The sequence below is a fragment of the Scomber scombrus genome, chromosome 20, assembly GCF_963691925.1.
Source record: "Scomber scombrus chromosome 20, fScoSco1.1, whole genome shotgun sequence".
Taxonomy (NCBI): Eukaryota; Metazoa; Chordata; class Actinopteri; order Scombriformes; family Scombridae; genus Scomber; species Scomber scombrus.
In genome coordinates, this window is record NC_084989.1 from 9,898,435 (window position 1) to 9,908,897 (window position 10,463).

General features: G+C 37.8%; 1 protein-coding gene across 1 annotated transcript; it reads left to right on the forward strand.

Moving 5' to 3' along the window:
• Positions 1 to 404: 404 nt before the first annotated feature.
• On the forward strand, positions 405 to 6,737 carry zc2hc1a (zinc finger, C2HC-type containing 1A). Its single transcript, XM_062441754.1, has 7 exons — positions 405 to 503; positions 1,909 to 2,050; positions 2,281 to 2,447; positions 3,939 to 4,044; positions 4,176 to 4,251; positions 5,401 to 5,505; positions 6,076 to 6,737. Exons 1-7 carry the CDS (start codon positions 441 to 443, stop codon positions 6,209 to 6,211), a joined length of 795 nt encoding a protein of 264 aa, XP_062297738.1. The 5' UTR covers positions 405 to 440; the 3' UTR covers positions 6,212 to 6,737.
• Positions 6,738 to 10,463: the final 3,726 nt, after the last annotated feature.

Here is a 10,463-nt window from a genome sequence, read left to right on the forward strand (position 1 = left end):
AGGAGAAGCATGCTAAAATCTGTCAAAAGTCAGCGGCTAAAAGGAGGAAGGTTTTTGACTCCAGTAGACAGAGAGCTGAAGGCACAGACATCCCTGTACTCAAACCCATCAAACCAAAGGTAAGACTACACCTGAGATGGTAATGGAAATCCAGTCTAACCCAAATTTAAGTTTACTTTGATGATTTCCAAGAGGAAGAAAGTGTTTAACTATGTACATTCAAGTCAGAAAAACAATTTTGACTGAATTTCACACGCTGTTGAAATCATTGATTTCATAACACTGTCATGTACACATTTATCTTTTGAGGATCCTGTTTATCTAGTCTCATTGTAAAAAATGTACCACAGTTTCTTTAACATTCACTATTAATACCAAGAGTCATGTCTTGGACAGTTCTAGCTTAGATATTGATATCACAAGTCAGGAAGTTGTAGATTATGTTCAAATGTAAACCACTTTCAATTGTATTTCAGTCACAAAGTTCATCTTCTTCTGGGAAAGTAAGTTGATTTGATTTTTAATTTGTCAGTTCTTTCTATATGTATGATTTTTAGTGGCACAGATTATCCACTGAAGCCCAGAAGGCTTTCACTCACTGTTACTTGCTTTATAGATTCTGATTTCCTTTCTTTTTTTTATAGTGTCTTGAACAATCTGGGGGTGTGTCCACTCTATCATAGTGTTAATAGTTTAAAAAGCAAAATCTGTGTTTTCCTTTCCTACCCACAGTCTATGACTGACTGTGATTAAATGTATCCCCTTATATTTTTATTTTCTTGAACCACTGCTGTCTTAATCTTTTCTGGCTGCACTACATCCATTGAAACTATCATAGACTCATATTACTGTTTGATAAACCACCTTAAAACAACAGAGCTGAGTTTAAAGCACTGAAGATCCCTTCAGTAACTAGGCTGATTGATTTTTCTGCCCAGTTAGAAGTCTATGCCTTGTTAGGTTTTCAACTCAAAAAAGTAAACAATGTTGTCTTGGCTTCAGTTAACTGCTGCAGACTCGCTCCAACCTGTCTTTGCTGAAATAACAATACCCTCAGTTTAGTGGCATGAGCATCTAGTTGGTATGTGATTGTGTCCATAGCAAATTGTTACTGCTGGAATTTTGACAACCAGTCTGGAATGACTCATTAAGTTGTCAGATTATAAAATTACATATGATGCAGTCAAATAAAGTGTGTAAAAAATATTCTGTGAATATTGAATGCTCAGAGGGAATAAAGGGAAATTTCTCTGTGTTTGTCAGAGAAACGCACTTAATGAACTTGAGAACTGTAATCGGATAGGAGGAAACAGGAAGCCAGTAAGGCTATCATGCTGCCACAAAAGGCAGCTCAGAAGACGTGAACTACTTCTGTCAGAAATAATTAGCTTTACAGGAGACAGAGATTGCCACTATGCAAAGAAAAAGGACTCTGTGATTTTCCTGTTTGTTTGTCTGTTCAGCCTTGACGTGGAAAATAACAAAATTAATTAGTGGTGAGAATGAAAGGCATGATCCCCGACTACTGAAAACAAAATTGAGAATTCAGTAAAACCAGGTTATAAAGACAGGGATTTCCAGGTTGAGAAGGATTTGAATAAATATGGAATAGCATAAGCTAAGCCAAGAAAACGCTGCAGGTTATAACTGGCTTCCTGGTGGTTCAGTAACATTTTATTATTTGTTTGTTTAAGTTGAGAGTAATTAGAGAGACTTAGAGAGAGAGCAAGAGAGAGAGGGTTGACCTCCTTTCCAAACCATGCAGTTGTCAGTCAGCTCATCAATAATGTGGCGACACATTCAGTTGAATTCCTGATTGCACATCAGAATGACAGTAATGAGGTTTATCATCAATAGCCGTCAATGGCTGGTGTAAGAGAGCTTCTCCTCAATGTTTCCTCCTGCCAGGCAGAGCCCCCTAAGAAGCCGTCCAACTGGCGCAAGAAACATGACGACTTCATCGCTACCATCCGAGCTGCTAAGGCCGTCACTCAGGTCATGAAGGATGGGGGACCTTTACCCCCACCTCCTCCTCCTACTTACGACCCAGGTAATGTGCATCTCTACAGTAAATAGCTTTACCCAAGAAATAAACAAACAGAAAATATTGATCACAGGCAGACACATCTTCAGAGAAAAACTTATAGAGCATCAAGTAACTTACATGTTTATGTTCACCAAGCAAAAATTATTGTCTCGATATACAGGATTTATCTTATTGTACTAGATTTACAATAGATACAGATAGGTATGTTTTCTTACCACTTGCTTTGTCTTTAGACTATATCCAGTGTCCTTACTGTCAGCGGAGGTTCAACCAGGGTGCAGCTGACAGACACATTAAGTTCTGCCAGGAGCAGCATGCCCGTATGCCCACCAAGAGCAAGACAGGAGACACAAAGAAACCTCCTGCTCGTGCACAGACTGCACAGACTGCACAGCTCGGCGTATGTATATACAGAGAGATTATGTTTTTTGTTTTATTTGGGTTTATTTTACTTGATTTGTCGTCTTTGAGCCAATCAAATTTTCTAGATTTGGAGGATGAAAGTGCACCGTAACATACAGCATTCATTTACATTGTGACTCTGTTTGTAAACAGACCTTTTTCACATGCACTAACTGTAAATTTAGTAATATAAAAAAGTATTGATGATACAGTGAATACTTTAAATTCACACATAGGTAATTTGTTGCTTACAGCTTTCTTTTTGTGATTTAAAAAAACAGCTTTGATTAATAATAGCAAGTATAATCATTCACACACACATATTATTGAATGAGGCCCATTGTGCATGTGTGGAAAGATTCATAAAGCCATAACCAAATATTTGGTCAGGCAATTCTCAATTCTGCATAGCTGCCAAATGTTTGTAGTTAAGAAGTGTTGTTGGTAAATGCATAACAAGTTGTCATCTGTTATTACCATGGCAGTGCACCCACTTTGCAGAAGTAGTAGAATTACCAGTAGAGTAACTTAGCAACAGCTAAGCACATGACTGAGGAGTTAACTCTGCAGGCAATAAAAACAGCAGGTTTTTTAATAGGTCAATTATATTTGCTGTGAATTTACTGTGTAGTTCAGTCAATTGAGTCAGCTCCCACAGATATTCCTCACAGTATTTTAAATCATCATAATATATCAGTTTTTTAAAGCCAAACCCTCGCACATGTTGTTGTATCTGAAGGTTCCTCAGTGCAACAAGGCCCAATTACACACCAGGGTATAACGTGACTGCAGTTATGATCCATTTTCAGATGTCACTACAGCTTTAAACAAGACATAATAGGACATTAACAGGAAGAGACTACACTCATGCAGTTATTGGCTCCTCGTGCACTGGACCGGGAGTGGTGAGCTAGAAATCTTATGATAGCAAGGAAGGAAAGTGTTTTCTCTCAGGCTGCATCTCTGATTAAGCTTTTCAGTTTTTATTCATTTAAGTTTTATTTATATAGCGTCAAATCACAACAAAGTTCAAGTTCAGTTGAAGACAGTATTCTTTAATTTAATTTTCTCTTTAAGACATGATGGTGCATAGACATTAAGGGCTTTGTATTTGAGGAGAGGGATTTTAAATTCTATTCTGGATTTTACATGAAGCCCACTGGCAGTGAAGCTAAGTTGGGAGAAATATGGTTTATTTTCTTTGTTTTTGATTTGATATGTTGAATCATCAATTCTTATCAATTAAGTTATAAAATGGCAAACTCTGCTTCCTGTCATTATAAAATTACAAAGACTGAATGGCAGGGTGCTCTTTAGTAGCTATACTACTACGTACTGTATTACTGTACTGTGTGCTTACTGTGTCATTTCTGTGTCCAAGGACAGAGACTCTTTGTGTTCTCCAGCCAATGACCTCCATAGCTCATGTTTTATATAATATTACTTATTACAACCCTAGTTATTTACCATTGTGCCTCTCTTTCTTCAGTACAAGCCTCCTGCTCCTGTAAAGAAGGCCAACTCTCCTGCTGTGTCAACCATCCCTTCAGCCTCGTCCCGTTTACCTCAGAGATCAGGCTCTGGACAGTCCACCGGTAAGAGCGCAGCTCTGGTGATGATAGACTTTCAAGTTTCTCTTTAGTTACATCAAAGTTATTACATTGACTACAGTAACACACACATTGCCTTGTTCTCCTCTCTCATTATTTTTTCTCTCCCTTTCAAGGAATCCCTTCCAGTAAGGTCTCCTCTGCAGGTTCATTGAGGAGTAATCCCTCCGGCCTCACAAGCCCCCCGTCTGGGTCAGTACACACATGTGCAACACATACAGCCACACATACTCCTTTTCAACAAAGGCAGTTGGAGGGCTGGTTCGGAGCCTGTGACTAATCTTAAACCAGTTCTTTGTGTTTTAACAGCCAAAGAACTGTCTGGCAACAAGGAAAACTGGTTCCAGAGCAGCACCAATACTTTGCTGGTCCAGGAAAGATAACTGGTGGATTATCATGGCCAACCAAAACCAAATTTATTGCATCCAGTAACCACGTAGATTCCCACATGTGGTCTGTCCTGTGTGGAAATTTGCTGCAATGCTTTTTGGAGACATGAGGGAGCCACTGGCTGGTGTTACACCATATTTAGTTACCCATCAGATTCTGTGACCTGTAGTGATGGAAGAAATTCTCAATTCCTTTAGCTACTAATGTAAAAGAATCTGATATATTAATACATTTAACAAAGTACATCATTAATACTGATGAGTCAATGCCTAAGCAGTCATTACGAGCGGTTTGCTCATAATAGCATACTTAATCGTTCATTTCGTAGGCAATACATACAAGGGAAAGTAAAGCTGTGATGTGATGTCTGCCATTGTTGTTGTCCTTAAAAGTTCTTCTTTTTTTCTATTTTATGATCGTTGGCAACCAATGTAGCAGTGAATTACCACCACCTACTATGTTGGAGTGTGAAGCGCTTGAACTTGGTGTTAGTATTGCTGGGAAACCAGAGGCGTGTACAATGACATAATAATTTGGTTTTCTTATCTATGGAAAAACAAGCCAGTTCTTACCCAGATAAAAGCTTTGCTAGTTGAACCAAACTGCAATCTGGCACCAGTACTGGGTTCCAGATGGTGAAAAGGGGATAACAGACAACTGTTCTTTACTAGAGTACAATATACTGATGTTATTATTCCTCAGCTATTTTGTGCTTTCTGCTAACGATAGTATCCTTCATGGACAAATGTGTTGATATATTATCAACACTGACAATTACAATAATATGCACTGTAATTGCTCTTACAGCAAGTCAGTAGCAGATCAAATGCATGTTTAGAATTGCCCTTTTAAACATGTGATCCTACTGCGCAAAAAACAACCCCTGAAGTGGTTTTCACGTGACACAACCATGTTTCTCTTCCCTTTGTTTTTCTCTGTTCTTTGTGTTAGTGTGGGAAGTAAGACCCGAGCAGTGGGCCCTGGCTACGGCCCTCCGAGGAACACTCAGTCTGGAATAGGACTCAACAAAAAGAAAGTAGACCACTACATAGCTAGGTGAGCCAGTTCGTACAGTCATTTGGTCAGCAGAAAGTTGTGTGAGAATGATTAAAAGAGCGCAACAATAGAGACACCATACATGGTAAATGGACTGTACTTGTATAGCGCTTTTCTATTCTTTATGACCACTTAAAGCACATACAGTCTTTCTAAACTATGCTGACCTCTTGTGGTTTGGTGATGTATTGCATACAGCTGTAGCGTCTGTTGCCATTCCTTAACTTGTTTGTATACACACACTCTTGTAAGAATGCATGTCTGTACTTTGACTTACAGATGCTGTAAGCTGTTAAATTTAAATTTTTTCAGATCTGCTTTGTTATGACTGATTCTAATTTGCATATTCTAGCAAAATGGTGTCTTACACAAAATCAACAACGCTATTATTTACTTCATTTTCTTGGGGTTTGAAGTTATATTTTGAGTTTCTTATCACAACACAGTGTACCTCAATATTGATTCAATTGATACTTATAATATATTTTTGTATGTTATTCAAGATTAACATTATTTAAACCTCTAGACATATATTACATGTTACTCTGCCATCTTTGTTCAATTTCTCAGACATGACATCGACGGTGAGAATGAAGTGGGCAATGATGGAATGAAGAGTAAGTTCTGTCACTCTTGTGGAACCAAGTATCCCGTTGAATCCGCCAAATTCTGCTGCGAGTGTGGGATCAGGAGGATGTGTATGTGATGGAGGTCAGGAGGAGGAGAAAGCAGAAGAAAGTAGGGATGGACTGGTACGCAAAATACCAACAGAGGGTTTCACCAAAGCTCCTAAGAATTTAAAAGTTCATATACGTCTGTATTTTCAAAATTCAGTCTAGTTTCACGGCAGCAAAATGGTGTAATTGATCAATAACCTTACGGCGCTGTGTTTTGTTTTATAATTGTTGTTCAGCCTTCATATTAAGGCTGAGGGTTATCATTGGTGAGTACTATTATCTGCCCCTTTCATGACACAACATACAGTAATAGCCATAGTTTATCCTAAATGCTGCATTTAGTAACCCTTTTTTTTTTTTGGAGGATGATGGATCTTAGTGGTGAACTAAAGTTTGGTGAAAGTGCGATAAAGATCATGATATGATATTAGAAGCTGACATGGCTGAAACGGGCGCATAATGCAGCTCATTTTTCAAAATGACCTTAACTCTTACCGCTGGCTTCGTCCACATCTCTGCTGTTACACATGACCATTACTGCTGTGAAACTAGAGGTTACAGGGATTAACAATTTGTAATGAAGATAACTATTAATTAATAGTAACTCCTTCAGTCATGAGACCTTAAGGTCTAAAAATGAATTTTATTGTCACCGGTCAATAATGAAGAGTTATGTAGAGCAGAGTCAGTATCAGCAATTGAAAGCTGTTGGTGCATCCTTAGAAGAGGAGAAAGGAGAGAGAGAAGTAAGAGTAGATAAAAGCAAGGGGTGGGGTGGTAAAATGTGAAAAGGGAGATTAAGTAATAGTGTTGGGTGAGTCATTAGAGGTGGGTGTGATTGCCCTTGTATCTCGAGCCCCAGTCAACCGTGGTCTGAAATGCACCCCTTAATCCCATCTGCCTCTGCTCCCTCACAAACAGAATATGTTCCTATTGATGTGCAATACAATTGACTACTGAAGAAAACAATGTGGGTTTTTTTGTAATTCATTTTGGAAAGATATCACCTTTTATTGACAGGGACCAGTCCAAAACTGAACAAACTGTTGAAGGTCAGTGCTCCCTTTTAAGGTCACTTTACAGGCATAGGTTGTTTCCAGTTCCTGTCATGTTACCATTGCAGGCCTGACTTGTCTGAATAAATGTAGCATTTACCCTTTTATTCCCTCTCATTTTATACAATGAAAGTAGGTATTTATTTTGTTATTCCCTTTTCATTTTTACTGAATGAAAAATGGCTGCATTGTTTTTGTTAATGTTCTACACAATTAAAATGTGTTTTTAATTGAATTTGTATGAAACCTAAATTCACATAGATGTGTTGCAGGTTTTTCCTTTGCAGTGTTTCTGGTAAGTCAGTATTCAGTGCATTAAGGTATTTAGGATCAATAGTGCAATAACACTACAGTCATTTTAAATGCTTTGAATGGGTGGAATATGGTAATGAATTAAGACAAGCATGTCTGCTGTGGTACTATTCAGAGGATGTTAGGCACACATTTTGTCAAATATTTGGCTACTAGGAATTTAAATAAAAATTCAGTCACTTGTTAAAGGTATCCCTGTATGGTACTGAAAGTGAGGTCTGATTTGGGCCCTTCCTTCACACAGTAAGTACAGTATACTGCATTTCCGTAGACTTTCAATCTGTACCACTGGCATTACAGTAACTCTGTGGTCTAAGGCTCATGAAACATACAGGGTGATCAGATTAGAGGCTTCCACAGGTACTAGAGCTAGTTGCTCTCACTTGACATGCTGATTGATGACATCTCTCCCAAACATTGAAGTAACGACAGTGCACAGATATTATCATACCCATCCAAAGTAACAGACACGGTTTATGACTCAACACTAAGAAAAACTAAGAGGCAAAGGCGTCTTTTTGATGGCCATAGATAAGACGTTTGCCAAGTAATGAGCATTATCATTTAACAGTGATTTAAGTGAAGTATGATAACCTTTGAGAAGTTATTGTTACCAGAAGCAAGTGCTCTTCATGTCACATGACAGGAAATGTTTGAAATAGTCCAGACAGGTGTGTTTTCCTGTACTGATTACAATGGTTGATAGCCTGGATACAGTTGTGCACGTAATACAATGTATATTCACCTTCAATAAACGTTCATGAAGACAGCTGTGATTAAATTGTGGCAGTGTCTGTTGAAGAGAGAGGAAGTAGAAAAACATTGTGTTGTATGGTCAGAAAGGGTAATACTGTAAGTACAGAGTAACACATACAGTAAGCTTTTTGTTGTTTAGATATAAATATATTTGGAATACATATGCCAGGTCATATACAATATAAGTTGCTATACGCATTAAAAACAAATATACATTTTACAAAAAGAGAGTAGCTGCATGATATGTTATGCATTGTTCCTGACAGGAAGAGAAAATAGCTGCTGCACCAAAACTGATAGCTGAAACTAGGGGCAAAGGCTGAGCACTTAAAATGGTTTTGCTTTTTGGCATTTCTGATACACGAACCAACAAATTGTATTTTTTTAAAAATGATTTTCTTTTTTTTTAAACTGTAATTTTAAAAAAATGACTGAAATGCTTACTAGTGTTGTGAGAAGCATTGTATCTGAGGGGTCAGGATCACTGTTTCCCCTGCCAAATTAAACATGCCAATTAAATGTATTATTATTATTATTACTATTAATGACGGTTATAACTGTGTGAGTTCTGTTATACTTCCAACAGCTCCAGCAACAGATATGATGTGTGCACGATCTGTCTGTATAGTCAGGATGTATAATTAGGTATTAAGTGAAAACATTTCCTTGTTACACAATGGGTTGGTTGTTTTTGTCACTGTATGAAGTGTGGGGATTCTCTGTGAATGGTAAGCCTTCTTCTTCTTCTATGTCAACAACAAATGTGTCAGTGGAGTTTTGCTCTCCTAAGCTACTACTGATACGGTTTTGTTTTCAGTTAAACAGGTACCATCAATCAAAGTACTAAGTGACTGTGACAGGAAAGTTTGTAAGACGTATCCCGGGTCTGTGTACTGAACTCAGCCATCTATGGCAAAATGGGCTTTTAAAATATCAATCACGCTCAATGAATAATCAACAGTTTCATCTTAAGGAGACAGCCAATGTCTTGACATAGAGCCTAAAACAACTCCCCACACAAAAAGAAACACCCAGAGGAGTTTCAGATAACACAGATTTGCCAGGACTAGTCATTATAATCCAAAGTGAAAGCAAAACTGTATCTGAGCACCTTAATTTTCCCTGGTCATGCTTGAGCAGTCATTATTAAGTGCAAGTAAATGTCAGAGCATGTTCTTTACAATCTGATTGCTTTTTAATAATAATAAAAAAGGAATTTTTAGCTGCACAAGGGCAGTGGCACCTTTTTAAAATAGTCTCACAAACTAGTTTCCCTTTTAAACAGACTTTCTGCCATCTAAGAGCTTCATGCACAATGTATCCTGCACCTTTTGTGGACTCCATAAGACATTCTTGTGAATTCTGCATGCAGGTTGCTAGTATATGCAGTACACAGTTAGCCTTAAGCACTGTGTATGTGTTGGACGGCCTTGGAACTTTTTTCTTTTTTACACATGCCTTAATAGCTGGTTTCTGTGTAGCTTGGAAACATATGTTAAGAGTCAGTAGTCATACAACACCCAAAAGAGCTGCAAGAGAGATATACGGGTCTACTTGACAGGATAGCTTAAATAAAGGGGAAGCTTCCTCTTTCAGAATCCGATGAAGGACTGCATAGTACAGAAGCAGGGCGTGAGTTTTTTGTTTGTTTTTTGCTTCACAGTGTACTTGGGTTTGATCTCAGGTGCCCATTAACATGGTATTCAATATTGTGTAGCATTCAGTCATGGAAGACAGGATTTCATTAGCTTTGCAAAGTTTTTTAGTCTTCCTCCGGTTTTGCCTCTGCTCATTCCTCCTTTTTCTTGTTGCTGTCCTCCTCTTCTTCGACTTCACGTTGGGTTCTTTAGTCTAGTCAAGAGAATTTAAAAAACACTGCTTATCAGTTTAGTTTCTACATTTTGATTGATTTCATAAACATCAGTTAGGCATAGTGATAAAACTAGAAGGTGTCTTTCATTCATGTGCACTGTCATAGCAATATACACTTTGTGGATGCATATTAATACAATATTAAAGAACAATTCTTACCCCAAATCCAAATAAAAAGTTTGATCTCTTGCAACCATTAATACAAAACTTAAAACGTTAATAATCAAAAACAAAGAAATAAAAAAAACGTTACAGTGAAAGCCAGTTTTTGGCTAGACTGCAGGGG